The sequence below is a fragment of the Protobothrops mucrosquamatus genome, unplaced genomic scaffold, assembly GCF_001527695.2.
Source record: "Protobothrops mucrosquamatus isolate PMUCROS unplaced genomic scaffold, P.Mucros_1.0 scaffold851, whole genome shotgun sequence".
In the NCBI taxonomy this organism is placed as follows: domain Eukaryota; kingdom Metazoa; phylum Chordata; class Lepidosauria; order Squamata; family Viperidae; genus Protobothrops; species Protobothrops mucrosquamatus.
This window is the reverse complement of record NW_015387106.1, coordinates 313,305-329,151: the sequence shown is the minus strand read 5'-3', so window position 1 is coordinate 329,151 and position 15,847 is coordinate 313,305. Positions and strand designations below refer to the sequence as shown.

Here is a 15,847-nt window from a genome sequence, read left to right as displayed (position 1 = left end):
AAAAAAAATAGGAGGAGGGAGGAGCATTAGATATTTTCACCCCTTGAATTGTTTTTAAAAATAAGACAGCAGGATATAAAGACATATATAAATATAACGAAAGCTGTGCAGCATTCGTCCATTCAGCATCACAGCAAGGACAGAATGGAACCCTGAGTTGTGTGCCATAAAACAGATGCCACGGTGAATGTGCAGTTTCGTTAAAAACTCTGAAGTTTTTAAGAAGAGAGTGGACAGCCATTTGCCTGAAACGGTATAGGGCAGGGGTAGGCAACCTCGGCTCTTTTATGACTCGTGGACTTCAACTCCCAGAATTCCTGAGCCAGCATGGCTCAGCATGGAAACCTCTCCCTTTTCCCTCAGCATGGCTGGCTCAGGAATTCTGGGAGTTGAAGTCCCCGAGTCATAAAAGAGCCGAGGTTGCCTACCCCTGGTATATAGGGTTTCCTTCCTGGGCAGGGGGTTGGACTGGATGACCTCCAAGGTCTCTTCCAACTTTATCATTATTATTGTAATTATAAAGGGCCTCAATTCTGAATTAAAAACCTAGCAAGGAAAAGTTTAGGCAATATATCAAGGAGCTCCACGCAAGACAGTAGAAAACCGATGCGTTGAGCAGCTGATTCCTACGGTGGGAAGATGAGCTGGGAAGGGGCCATTTTGTTCCACTTCAACTCCATGCAGGAATTTTCTCTGCCATGATTAATTATTAGTAATTAATTATGCATAATGCCATTAGTCCCCTGCCAGTCTCACTTGCCTTTCTTGAGGAAACCAGCTGCGGGTGAACCTTGAAAAAAGGACCTCTGCCAAATCCGCCACAAAAATATAATTTGCTGCAAGGTATTTATAGCCAAGCCTTGGGAAAACCTTCCCCAAACTCATTGCCAGGGTTTCTGTTACCTCCCAGAATCCCCAGCTAGCTCAGGATGATGGGCAGAGGGGCCAAAGCCCAGTAAAGGGGAGCTTTGCAGTTCTATTTCATTGCTTTTTCCAATTGTCAGAACTGCCACCTCACTGCCATGAACCCCGGAGGGAGGCCGGAAGGGAGGGCGAGGGCCTGGGGGAACGTGAAACTGGACCGTTGAGGACTGCTCTCTGTGAGAACCAACCAAGTCTTCAAGGTCATTTCCCTGGGAGAAGAATGTGGTCAGGCAGAGTGACTGTTTCCGTCTCTTTTAAAATTGATTGGACAATGAGAGACAAGCTCACTGGGACACCCTCAATAGGCTAACCCGGGGGTCCCCAACCCCCGATCTGTGGACCAGTACTGGGATGCAGCACGCCAGCAACCGGTCCACACAAACAAGCAAAGATCCATCCGTGGGATGCAGGCAGCACACAAAACCACGTCCCCTCCGGTCCACAGAAAAACCTCTCTCCACGTAACTGGTCCCTGGTGCCCAAAAGGTTGGGGACCTCTGGGCTAACCTACCTCCTTCGGGGTCCCAGCCCTTGGACAGTCAGCAATTTCTCCCTCTCTCACAAAGGGGAAGATCTGGCAGGCCCCCACTCTCCTAGCCTTTTGGAAAGAGCTGGGGTTTTTTTTTTCCCTTTCAGGCACTGGGACACCCATTTTATTTATATTTGACAGATTTACACAGCTGACCATCTCACAGAATGTGCAACCACAGTGAGAATTAAACAGCATAACAATAATAAAAACACAAAGAAGATTTTTTTTAAAAAAATAGAAAAACCAAGATTGCGGGAGAATATCAATCAACTTGTATAATACAACCTTGGACAAGACGTTCAAGGTTGCAGCCCAGAGTAGAATTTATAGCTGAATGAATGTTGTGGGTAGATCAGATTGCGATGAAGGGGATGATTATTTTGTCAAATATTTGGATATTGTAATACTCTATATTAGTTCCCCCTTATTTTGCTATCTGATAACACATTATGATTTGATATGTTTATTTGACTGATCAATAAACAATAAGCTGAAACTGGTAAACGGAGGGATCTAGAATGCAAACTGTCCTAGTTTGGAAAGCCTCAACTTATATTGATCCTAGTTCAATTCTAAATTCAGAACTAGTTGAGGCAGAAGACCGCACCAAAGCAGTTCCTCTCCTTTTCAAGTGAGGGGAAAAAGCTTTCAACTGTGAAAAAAGGTCCCTTAGATAGTTGCATATCATTTCTTAAGAAGGAGTGTTGAATTAAAGCACCCTCATCCTCCTAAAGTTAATTCAAACAGCAGAGTAAACAATAAACCAGAATAAGAGAAAGAGAGAGAAAGACTGGTTTCAGGCAATATATTTAACCTGGTCACTGAATTAATTCATTTTCCGGTTTCGCACAAGAAGTTAAATCACAAAGTCACCAACTGGCCAGCGTTCACACAACAACCTACGTTACAAGATAACTAACCACATGTGATCCTGGGGAGGATGGAAAGAAATGGAAGGAAGAGTAGACCGAAGCAATCAGGAAGCAGAAAGCACGTCAGCCGATGCTTTAACTCAGAAATATCTAAGGAAGCATTTCAGATGATTCAAAGAGATTCCACCTTACTAAAAAAAATTACTAAAAATTAGCTTGCGAAATTCCTTGGATAGGTTACAAGATTCTGTATGTATCCCAACAAACGCACTGGAGAAGTTCTTCATCTTTTGATCTTGCCCACTATTTGGGGGTAGACATCAAGGTAAAAATCTAACCATGTTGAGTCTGTGGTGTAAATATGGCCAACCTTTAACTGACTTGGCTATGTCTGAATACAGTAGCCAGCTAGGTAGACATTTGCTGTCCCTACTGTCACTCCACCAGCCACTCTCTGCCAGCAAAAAGGCCCATGCCAATTAAATAAACACAAGTTGGTGGAGTGTCAAGCAGCGTATAACCTCTTTCTTGGCTTCCTCTCCATAGGTAATTAGCATAAGATGGAAACACAACCTACAAGCAGGAACCTGCTCACCACATCATAAAGCAGAGTTACACTCCTTCGCCCGCACATGGCTGTCTAGCTCAGCAGCATCTTGTCCTTCTTCATCCTCCCCCCCCCACCTCTAACATGCACTTAACAGATTGCTACAGTGAGATGTCACAAATTTATGGCATAGCTCACAAAAAATAACAAGAGATCCATCAAGAGCACTTTGCGTGAAATTAACAGGAAAATCTAAGAGCACGACAAAGATGCACACTCAGCTGTAAGCCTAGAAGGGGGAAGGGGAAAAGAAGAGTCTTGACGCTTTTCCCAGTTTATAGAGTCTACGGTAGAAAAAGAAGTTCTCTTCGCTCAAGTTCACTGGCCAGCAACCTCCTATAGCAGTGGTTCTCAACCTTTTTAATGCCGCGACCCCCCAACCGGCCGTAAGTCGAGGACTAAACCGGTCGTAAGTCGAGGACTAAACTGGTTGTAAGTCGAGGACTAAACCGGTCGTAAGTCGAGGACTAAACCGGTCGTAAGTCGAGGACTTAAACCGGTCATAAATCGAGGACTAACCAACCGGTCGTAAGTCGAGGACTTTTCCTGCCCGGGAGCGCCACGCATGCGTGGTTCCGCTCCCTGCGCCGGCCGAGGCGTAGCTGGCAAGCGGCAGAGACGGAGCAGGCTGACCACGAGCTGGCCCAGCCCAAGGGAGGTAAGGCACCCACCGGAAAAGGGGGAAAAAAATGGCGGACAAAAAAAATGGCGACCCCCATGAAATGGTCGATTGACTCCAAATGGGGTCCCAACCCACAGGTTGAGAACCACTGTCCTATAGTGTTAGGATTAGAGATGGAAAAAAATCTCACCATTTCAAGGAAAGATGAATTCCAGGGTTGTTTGGAACGTTCCATTTTTCACCTGCAATGGTCCTACTTGGCCAGGAAAGGGAGACAAGCACCGCCTCCCCAGACTTTGCTAGGACTAGCAAACCCACAGAGACTCCTGTACCAGTTTACTCACTGCAAGAGTTGGACTAAATGATGCTTAGGGCAGGGCTTTTCAACCTTTTCACCCATTGTGCCACTTTTAGGATATCGCAATATCCGAGTACCACCAGTCGCCTAGCAAGGTGTCAAAAACTTGACCCCCCCAAAAAAGAAGAAAAAAAGTGATAAAGTACAGGTAGTCCTCGACTTACAACAGTTCACTTAGTGACTGTTCAAAGTTACAATGGCACTGAAAAAAGTGCTCCACAAGCCACAGCCGAGCAAGACACCTGCCTGCCCGCCCGACAGCAAGACACCTCCTGTCCAAGGTTTTCATTGTCGTGAGCATTTCTGTTGAGGATTGGCAGTGGGGGTGGGGTGGGGGAGTATTTGGTTTTTATTCCCCCCGTCTGCTGGGTGGTTGCAGCAGGTTTTGGTCACTTCACATGACCCTGGGACACTGTGGCAGTCATAAATATGAACCAGTTGCCAAGCATCTGAATGTAAATCACAAGACCCTGGAGAGGCTGCAACATTCCAGCTGATCGGCGCTTCTTCTGGGCTCAGCAGAAGCACCAGGATCAGTGCTGCTTTCCAGCTGATTGGTGCTTCCTCAGGGCTCAGCAGAAGCACCAGGATCAGCACCGAGCTCCAGCTGGAGCCTGGCACTGATCCTGGCGCTTCCGCTGAGCCCTGACAGCCCCAAAAAAGTGCCGATCAGCTGGAGCTTGGCGCTGATCCTGGTGCTTCTGCTGAGCCCTGACAGCCCTGCAGCTCCAGCCATCTCTCGCTCAGGCTTGTGTGGTGCTGCCACCGGTTCAGCTCATTCCCCTCCCGTGCTACCACTTTTCTAGGATGGTCGCGTACCACCTGACAGGTGCCAATGTACCACAGGTGGTACCCGTACCACTGGTTGAAAAACCCTGGCTTAGGGTCCCTCCCAATTCTACAATTCTATGATGATCCCGTCACCCCTTTGTAAAGAGTCTCTGCGGGATGGCCAAATGGGCTTTTTCTATTAGCTATTTGTTAAATTCTAACCACTTACAAAACCCTATCAAGTTGAAAATTATATTTCTGCTTTTTACAGAAATGAGCTGTCACTTCTCGGCATGGTTAAAGCCACCAAACTGTTTCCACACATCTCGGACTACTTACTCTGTGAAAGTCTGTTGATTGCTTTGCTCCTGTTCAAAAGGTGTCAGCACTATTACATGTTTATGGAGCTTGAAAGGGCTTCAGGTTAAACTATCCCAAAGATACCTGAAGTGCTTTCAGCATTGTGTATGGCTCCACAGATAAAAACTCCCATGCATTTTTACCTATTGGTGCTTTTTCATCAGGATGAAAGAGAAATGTCTTTATTTGCTTTAGAAACATCTTTCAAAGGGAAATAATAATAATAATAATAATAATAATAATAATAATAATAATAATAATAATAGCAGTAGTAGTAATAATTAATTAATTAATTAATTAATTAATTAATTAATTAATTAATAAGTTGGAAGGGACCTTGGAGGTCATCGAGTTCAACCCCCTGCTCAGGCAGGAAACCCTACACCATTTCAGACAAATGGCCTTCCAGTCTCTTCTTAAAAACTTCCAGTGTTGGAGCATTCACCGCTCCTGGAGGCAGGTTGTTCCACTGGTTAATTGTTCTGACTGTCAGGAAGTTTCTCCTTAGTTCTAAGTTGCTTCTCTCCTTGATGAGTTTCCATCCGTTGCTTCTTGTCCTGCCTTCGGGCGCTTTGGAGAATAGCTTCACTCCCTCTTCTTTGGGGCAGCCCCTGAGATATTGGAAGACTGCTATCCTGTCCCCCCTCGTCCTTCTCTTCGTTAAACTAGACATACCCAATTCCAGCAACAGTTCCTTATATGTTTTAGCCTCCAGTCCCCTAATCATCTTTGTTGCTCTTCTCTGCATTCTTCCTAGAGTCTCAACATCTTTTCTACATCGTGGTGACCAAAACTGGATGCAGTATTCCAAGTGTGGCCTTACCAAGGCCTTGTAAAGTGGTATTAATACTTCACGTGATCTTGATTCTATCCCTCTGTTAATGCAGCCCAGCACTGTGTTGGCTTTTTTGGCAGCTGCAGCACACTGCTGGCTCATATCTAAGTGATTGTCCACTAGGACTCCGAGATCCCTCTCACAGTTACTACTATTGAGCAAGGTATCCCCTATACTATACCTGTACATTTGGTTTTTCTTGCCTAAATGTAGAACCTTGCTTTTTTCACCATTGAATTTCATTTGGGAAACAATCTTGTGGATGAAGCAACTGCCCATAAAAAATGTACATGTGCAGATTTGTTGGGAGCACAATGGAGCCAAATCTGGTGTTATATTCCACCCAGATCTCTACTTCTGAATCAGTCAAGAAACGACAAGAGAAAGAAAGATAGAAGATCCTAGAAAGAGTGCAGAGAAGAGCAACAAAGATGATACGGGGTATGGAGGCTAAATCGTGCAATGAACATCTAAGGCAGTGTTTCTCAACCTTGACAATTTTAAGGCATGTGGACTTCAACTCATGCTGGCTGTGGAATTCTGGGAGTTGAAGTCCACATGCCTTAAAATTGTCAAGGTTGAAAAACACTAATCTAAGGCAACAAAGTATATTTAGCCTAACAAGGATTTGATGTAGACAGGCCATGATTCCTTTCTTATAACAGCTATAACAACCCCATTCTCTTCTAACACTGAAGAGGTTGTCTAGTTGGGTAATAAAACGTCTGAAAGAAAACAACCAAGCTCAGAGAGTACCAAAGAGCCCAAAATTCAACCCTTAAGTTACAAATATTCTCTTCTATCAATTATAACAGCTTCTTTGCCTATTGGTCCATTAAGTACAATGCAGCAGTATGAGACAGGGCCTTGTTGATAGTTGCTCCAAACCCAAATCTTTGAAACGTCCACCCATTGAGATCCAGGGAGCTCCATTTCCACTGTTTGCCACCAGCAGATAAAAAGTATTTTTATTTAGACATGGCTCTGGCATTTCAACATTCCTGCTGCTCCTGTGTGCTTTAAGCTGGTGGAGGCAGGTACCATTAAGATTTTATGTGTTGTGCTTTATTGGCGAACTTTTCACGATAGCCTTGCTACTTTATCAGGCTTTTATTGTTCACTCTCTTGAGTGCTCTTTTTTTCTAAGGCAAGGGCAAGGTGTGACCTTAATAAATGGCAAACAAATTCCAGGATGCTTTGCGTAGAAAACTGGGATAGACAGGCAGCTGCTCAAACCGTATTTTACCACTCAGGGAGCCCTCCTAAAATTGTGCCACTAAAACTGGCTGGCAAACTGCCAAACAGCAGCTGTGTGATTTCTCACTGATTTTCCAAAACTAACAAACAAACGTGCACTGAGGAGCCACTAGTGTACTGAGTTTTGACAAGAAACTGAAAATAAATAAATAAGGAAACTGGCAGTATTTGCCTTGAGAAGATCAAACTGGGACTAGGGTTATGGCAGCTCCTTCCAAGTACCTGGGTAGAAGAGTGTCCTAGAGAAGACATTAAAGACCTGTTTTCCACCCTTCCGGAGTGTAAACCCAGAATAATGGGTTTAAATAAAAGGAAGGGCATTCTGGTTGCATAGCGGAAAACAATTTGGAACAGCAGGCTGGTGGTGAAACCAATCACCCAGAGAGAAGTGTTGGTCTCTCTTTCGCAAGATATGTTCAGGCATCTCTCTGGGATGTTTAATGTGGATTCCTTCACAGAGTAAGAGGCTGGATTTGGAGTGGCATGGTGGCCTAGTGGTGAAGACGTTCACTTCCCTCTCGAAAGGTTGAGAGTTCAATCCCAGATAATGGCAGATGTTTCTTTCCTAGGACACAAAGAAAAAAAAAACCCTCTGCTGTGAACTCCACATAGGCGTCAGGAAGGACATCCAGCCAGTCAATGTTCAGCTTCATCCAGTTGCCCTGATGCTACCCCAAATAGGAGCTACAGGGCCGTACAAAAGGGAGTGTTAAAAGGGATTAAGAGGCTGGATTTGATGGTCTCAAGAATCCCTCCCAGATCTAAGTAAGTTGGATATAGCTGGAAGAATAAATCAAGCAAGCAAACATGCCATCTTCCAACACAGCCCAAAAAAAGCAGCAAAAACTTTGCTCTCTATTTCTGCAGCTGCTAGACAATGACCCATCCCGATGAAGAAAAAAAAGTGTTGTAACCAGTTGATAAAGCTCTTGAAGAAGGATCTCTTAAGCAGAAACTTGGCTGGGTCAAAGAGGAGCAGAGATAGATCTGGAGGATAAAAGGCAGGAACCTTGGCAGTGATTCCGTTTCAGGAACACCAATTGCCACCCCAGAAGTTCAAAATTCCTGGCTTCAAAAATCTGTAATAATCTATCTCTGGCCAGAATAATAAACAGACACATTAAAAAAGAAAAGTCCAGTTCACAGAACGGGAGTCATCCTTTGAGAAACACTGTAATGTGGTCCTGGCTTCTACAGGGTGCTTGTAACCGTAAATACTGGAAGAACCATGTGACTGTCTCTGCAGAGGTAATGGGGGCCATACAGTGTCACCCAATGATCGACAGAAGCAAAAATGAGCAGTGATGAAAGGAAATGAGCCAGGAAAAGAGCAACAGAGGGTCATCCCAGAGGCTGAAGGATCTATTAGGAAGGGAGCAAAGCGCCAAGGGAGTAGCGTTTGGGCCACAATAACTTAATCGGGGAATGCTGATAGCAAAGAATAAAACCAACAGGAAGAATGTAACGTAGCTTTATAACTGTGCCCAAAACCGCTGACCCAACTTGAAAGATTCGGGACTCCTGAATAATCTACCCAACAGAATTATGTTGACAAACGTCCGCCCTGTTTTCAAGAAAGGTGTCAAGTGACAGGGAAATCAGGAGATTCAGGCAGTTCAAATGAGCGTAAAGATTTATTGCAAGCTTCAGAGCTCTACAAAAATCTGAGCTACTAACAGTCAAGGGAAATGTGCAGGAGTTAAGAAGGCATGCAAGGTGGGCTGGACTCAGATCTCTTGCGGGGGCACAGGGACTCATGGCTTATGGTGTGTTTGACCCCTCCCTCAGGCTCAGTCTGGTCTTCTCCTATAAAAGAATGGGATAAATGTATGGCCAACCAGGGTATCTAAAGGGAGGTGGTCAAAATGTCATCCTCTCAAGGACATTGTCAACTTTGAAAATGAGCATGGCTACAGCCATTTTTCCTACTCATTTTCAATTGACACATAGCATGGAGGAAGGGGGGTTTAGCAGGTGCTTCGCTAGACAAAACAGATTTTCTCCCATGGGAACCAAGGTCATCAGCTGCTCCCGGGACTGCAGGCTGGGCGTTTCGTGAAAAGCCTGCCAAGAAGTTGTATTGGGAACGTAGTAGCTTGCATAGCTTTAGGGGTGGGATTTCTTAACTTTGTATTGGGGGTTGTTACATGTCTATTCAGACTTGGTTTCATTTTTGACCTGCCGATACTTTGCATCAATAAACATGTTCTTTGAGGAATTTCCAAGCCTCAGAGTTCTGCTTTATTGTCTCTGTCTGTGGAACCATGACAGGCATTGCATTCTGCATGAGATCTGCTGAAGAGATGAACCACAGTGTCAATGCATTTGGGACATTTATTGGCATTCTATCTTGATCCTGTCTTTTCTCCAATGGCTAAGGAGGTGCCTACTACATGGATGTTACCTCTGTCAGTTTTAGCTCCATGACAGCAACTAGCTGAGATGGAGTTTAGTTGGTTCAAAGGTCCCTGGGCTACTTCCAGAATGGATGTCCTGGTCCCTGTCAACCCTCTAAGTGTTCCTGAGACTCTCAACAGTGCTTGAAAAGACAGAGAGAGAGAGAGAGAGAGAGAGAGAGAGAGAGAGAGAGAGAGAGAGAGAGAGAGAGAGAGAGAGAGAGAGAGAGAGAGAGAGGAATCGAGCAGACACTATTCCCACCCAACTTCTGCCATCTGCCTACTTCAATTAAATCAAATACACTTTCCATACTTGCCAAGCAATACCTAGTAAGGAATCCACACCAGAAGTTACATGGTTGACCCTCTTTGCCACCCCACAAAAATGATTCCATTTGTTCTACATAATACCTTCATCTTAAATGAATTTAGCTTCAGGAAGACTGAAGCACAAGGGCAATGATCAGGTCCAAGGAACAATAGTTTTCTCCAACCTGGTGCCTTCTGTATTGGGTTGAAGTTCCTCAGAATCCCTAGTTTGATGGCAAGGAATTCTGGGAGCTGAAGCCCTAGCATGCCCACGGGACACCAATTTGGGAAAGGTACCGAAGAAGAATCTCTGGTGTAATTAGACAACTGGAGACAACTTAACAGTGAATATTATTTCTTGGTATTTCCTGCAAGACTGACCTACTTTAAAGACCATTTGTAATAAATAGCAAAATAAAATATGACGGCTGAAGAACTGAGCGCCCTGTGGTGTCGTGTTTAAGAAAGTCTGCATATAAAATGGTAAGTTTCCAGATGGACTTGAATCTCTACTGCATGCTCAAAATAGCCTCCTCTTTGTGCAGGACAAGTGGAGGTGGTGCAGTTAATAATGCTCTAATTTTACAGGAAATGGTTGGATGCAGCTAGGAGCCAAGCCATACATTAGTCTCTTAAATGTCCCAAATATGGGTATTTAAAAAGATGGAAAACCAGCAAGCAAAACACCCAGCTCCAAGGCTGTTTGCCAAGGACTGAGGGATCTCTCTTGATGCCTTTGGAACCCGGGGATAACATATACATGGAGATGTTCTCCAGAAAGTCATGTTCCCAAGAGGAAATGTAATGGTATGTGGGAGAGACCTTGGGAAACAGGGCAACAATATGATGCAGCCATGAGAATTGTTAGATAAAAGGCAGCTTAACTTGCAGCAGGAATGCAGGTGGGACAAGAGGCTCAGAAGATGTCATGTAGGGACGAGGAGGAAGACTCCCAGGAGGGATGGGGTGTATTCCAGAGGAAGAGGAATAACTCAGCCCAGACAGCATGTGTAAGGGAAAGAGGTGAAGACAGCCCTTCCCTAATAGTTCACAGAGTATATTGTAGATACAGATAGCAGAGTTTTCAGTCTGTAAGATTTTTTTCTATGTGTGAAACAGTAAAGAACTCAGCTTGGAAAATCTGTCCCACATCATTCTTGTTTTGGCCTGAGACCTCCTCATTTTCTTGGGCTGTAAAGGATATTGGGGGGGGGAAGGGATGTAATTTCAGACTTGCAAGGCTGATGTCAACCTTGCAAGGTAGATCCGACAGGAAGTACAAGCCAGATGAGCTCATTTTATTTTAAGGTTACATTAACAGAAGTCAAGTGGGCCTCCAGAACATCGGATGTGGCCGCCGAGCTTCTCAGAACTGGCTGCCAGTCGTAATTAATACGACAATGGAAGGAGACAATGACTAAATCCAGCAAAAGGATTCTTATTAATTAGGCTTAGTAGGAGAGAGATCATGAAGCGGCTGAGAAAGGAAAGGCAGGAAGATCAGACATAAACACTGAAGTGACAGAGGGCAAATGTGTTGGTATTTACCTCATAAATGGCAACTCATCCCAGATAATAAGAAAGCTGGGAAAAAAACCACTTCAAATCCTTTGGAGAGATTCGATCTGGATGAACTCTCTGAAAATTAGGGCTGGAAATACCTTGTATAGCTTCCCAGATGCTCTATTTACCCAGAGATTGGCAAAGTCTTGCTACCTCAAACATGACTATGACATTTGGGTGTTTGTGTGTGTGTGTGTGTGTGTGTGTGTGTGTGTTTCATCTTTGTCTTTGTTTGCTTCTGGAGTGCAGACTGGAGTCCAATGAAGATTCTAAAATAGGCCTGAAAAATTCAGAGATTATCCAGTCATAAGGGCAACATTCAGAAAATGGAGGTGGTCAAGGTATTCTTGAGAAGGGGGGGGGGGAGGCTAGGTATTCTAAGTGATCAACCAAACACCTTGACCATGAATAGAAGGAGGGAAGATTCACTTCACTTGGCCAAACCAGTGGCTGTTCTGTGTACCTTCAGAAGCTCTTGGGGCTGAGTACAGGAAGAAATTTAGGTGTTTTGACATGAAACGGGATACATTTATGATAAGTTTTTTTCGGGGGGTGATGTCCAGAGGCATTGCTTTTCTGTGATGTAGCTGGACCTATGGAGTAGCCTCCTGCAGGCAGCTAAGTTGGTTTCAATGTTATCCACTTTCCAGAAAAAATTGAAGATGGAGTTTTCCAGAGGGTGTTTGGGGATTGTTTGAGGATTGTGTGCAGTATATATATATATATATATATATATATTTATTATAGGTGATATTGCCTTTTTGTCAGCTTCCAAGAGGCTAATGACAATTCCAGAAGAACAGAAGTTGGATCAATAAATGGACACTGCTCTATTTCATGGAATTCTTTTAAAGAAGAGCTTCATATGACTCAAATCGTAAACAGTCCTGAGTCTGAAATGGGTTGTTCTAACCTTATCAAGATGTTCCAAAATTGTTCCGAGCATCTTGGAACCGTCCCAAGCTCAAAATGACACATATTTCAATTGGAAACAGGTGTTTTGGGTTTGAGCTGAACAATTTAATCACAAGGCTCTTCCAGGAGGGCTGGACCAGCTGTTTCAAACTCGAAACTGTCTTTCTAATTCAAACACTTTTGTACACCTCTAGTGCTTCTTTCAAATCTTTGACGAGGCAAAGCACCCACTTACAGATCTGCACAGACTTATTAAGGATGTTTTTATACTTCTGTCGGTGCTGTATATATAGTCAGGAATGTATACAATTAGAGTTTGTGCCCTTCAGAACTCCGCTGGTAATATAGATCCAAGAAGATACATGTGGTCTTCATGGTTACAACCATTCATTTATCCACTCTTTGAAGTTACAATAGCACCGAAAAAAATCACTTATGACCACTCTTCACACTTACAACCATTGCAACATCCCCACGGTCAAGGGATCAAAATTCAGGTGCTTGACATATATTTACCATAGTAGCAGTGTCCCAAGGTCATGTGACCACATATATGACCTTCCCAGCTGGCTACCAACAATGGGGGAAGTTTCACTTAATAGCCATGATAAAAAAAAGGTGGTAAAATCAGTCATATTTCACTCAACAACCACTTTGCTCAGCAGTGGAAATTTTGGTCCCAGTTGTAGTCATAAATCAAGGATTATCCGTAGTCATTTTTGTCATGAGGTCATGATTTTTAAATAGAAAAACTTAAAACAGGTACCAAATGCTCCTGGAAAAATGTTCTAATGGTAGTAACAGTTCAACAGGGGCATCTCTCATTGACAGTGACGGGCTGTCCTTCGTTGGAAATGTACAGGAGACTAAACAGCCCTTTGTGTGGGGTGTTTTAATTTCAGTTTCTGCAGTGAGTAGGGAATGGGACTTTAGGATCAAATTGGTCCCTTCCAACTCTAGGGTCCGATGGAAAAGTGAAAAGTGTGTTGGCTTTCAGACTGGCGTGTTTCACTGGTCTTGATTTTTTTTGCTAGGATCTAATGATGTGCAATAAGAACGGACTTAATCTGCATTGAACAAGGAAGGTGAAAGAATATCAGGCGCATACAATCCCCGCTTTTCCCTGACTCTCCGTTCAGTCTGATAAATCCAGAGCATTTTCTTTGCAAGCAAAAGAAAGAAAAATACAGCTAAAGGCCTTTCATATCAATCACAAATGTCTTGCTTCAAGTCACAATGATGTCAGATGCACCATGATGCAAATAATACCCCTTCCCTTGCAAAGATCCGTGGTATCAACTGGGATTCTGCTCCAATTGTCCTTAATTGTTCCTCAAATCCAATCAACCATCTGTCAACGCTACAAATACTGTATATTCTTGCTTTGACAATATGCAGAACTGTCTGGTATTTATATAGTTAAACCAGCAACTGGGAAAGAGGGAGGAGCATAAGGATAGCCCGGGAGAAAGAAAACGGAAGTAAATCACATCTTCCAAGTTGATTGGAAGATGTGAACCATGACCCCAAAATAAGGGAGTGGGAAATGCTTAGGATTATATGCGTAATGGAAGAGAAGCCAGACCTAAGCATTTCCACCATGTTGTACTGACGTCTCTGTAACCTTAATAAATGCTTTTAGGAAAAATATGCCTGAAAGTCCTTTTAAGTGTTTCGTTAATCAGACACATGACACCATCTTTCAACCATCCATCAAACCTTGGCTTCCTTTTAGCCCTATTTAGCCATCAAAGAAAATGTGATACCTTTTCTTCCTTGTATCATTATCATCATCATCACCACCATCACCCCCAAAATATTGCTGCTAAACTGTCTAACAATTACACACAGCAATTTTGCTTCCTGTACGCAAAATCTCCCACTGTCTTATGGTAGATATGGGCGGTTATTGACTATCCATTCCTTGTGAGTTTGTTTTGGCTTGCCAGAAGCTGCAAACAGAAGCTGCCATTTACTTAGCATGTCCTTCACATCAGAAGAAAACAAATGGCAAGAAATAAAAAGCAAACATGCTTATCAGCCGGGAGGCTACCCGCAGCAGTCCTAGATGAAGCACAGGAAGAAGGGAAGATTAAACTGAGATTCCACAGCCCCAGCAGACTGCTGGGTTGACCTCCCAGAAGTCTAGTTTGTCAAGAGAAAGGGCTTCCTTGCACCCTCTGTCCTAGCAAGGCTAAGAGATCCACATCATTTCCACCATAACTTAACCAAGATGCCCTAGCCACTGGGAAAAAAAAAAATCCCACGGTTGAAATTTCTGCACTCTTGGAAAGATCCCAAAGGGGCTTTATCAAAAGGCAACTGGACTTTTGTTTTTCCTTGTTGTGAAGACAGAAGTCATTCTCCTTCCATTCTCCAACATTCATTCAGAGCTGAAGAAGCTTTTTGGATGAGAAGCAAAATGTCTTCAAGGAAAAACAAAATTCAGTTGCCTTTCAAAAAAGCACCTGTGGGACAACCATGACCTGGATGACTAAGAATCTCCATAAGCCAGGGCTTTTCAACCTTTTCACCCATTGTGCCACTTTTAGGATATGGCAACATCCAAGTACCACCAGTCGCCTAGCAAGGTGTCAAAAACTTGATGACCCCCCCAAAAAAGGAAAAAAAGTGATGAAGTACAGGTAGTCCTCGACTTACAACAGTTCGCTTAATGACTGTTCGAAGTTACAATGGCACTGAAAAGAGTGTCGCCCAAGCCACAGCCGAGCAAGACACCTGCCTGCCCGCCCGGCGGCGCTCTTCCTCCTGTCCGAGGTTTCCATTGTTGTGAGCATTTCTGTTGAGGATTGGCAGCGGGGGTGGGGTGGGGGGTGTTTGGTTTTTATTCCCCCCGTCTGCTGGGTGGTTGCAGCAGGTTTTGGTCACTTCACATGACCCTGGGACACTGTGACCGTCATAAATATGAATCAGTTGCCATGCATCTGAATGTAAATCACAAGACCCTGGAGATGCTGCAACATTCCAGCTGATTGGCGCTTCTTCTGAGCTCAGAAGTGCCAGGATCAGCACCAAGCTCCAGCTGGAGCCTGGCGCTGATCCTGATGCTTCCACTGAGCCCTGACAGTCCCGAAGAAGCGCTGATCAGCTGGAAAGCAGCACTGATCCTGGCGCTTCCGCTGAGCCCTGACAGCCCTGCAGCTCCAGCCGTCTCTCGCTCAGGCTTGTGCGGTGCTGCCACCAGTTGAGCTCATTCCCCTCCTCTGCTACCACTTTTCTAGGATGGTCGCGTACCACCTGCCAGGTGCCAATGTACCACAGGTGGTACCCGTACCACTGGTTGAAAAGCCCTGCCATAGACACTCTTGGAAAGGGAATCCTTGCTACAGGCCTGGAAGAGAAGACTGGTTTAACTGTTGAGTGCTGGATTGAAATTTACATCATACCAATTTTGTGACTCCATAAAGAGTGGGGGGAGAGACGTATTGGCAATGTTCAGATGAAACTCATCATTACTAATCCCAGCTCCTTGGCAGGTATCAAAAGATATATAGATTGTTGTAAA

The 15,847-nt window shown here is 44.1% G+C and overlaps 1 protein-coding gene across 1 annotated transcript in view; it reads right to left on the bottom strand.

Annotated features, from left to right (window-relative positions):
• The window catches only part of ADGRB2 (adhesion G protein-coupled receptor B2), a 161,347-nt gene that overhangs the window by 132,421 nt on the left and 13,079 nt on the right, over positions 1 to 15,847 (bottom strand). Inside the window, exon 3 of the mRNA XM_015819030.1 lies at positions 2,600 to 2,631. Within this exon, the coding sequence (XP_015674516.1) occupies positions 2,600 to 2,631 (32 nt within the window). The remainder of the gene's footprint in view (positions 1 to 2,599; positions 2,632 to 15,847) is intronic.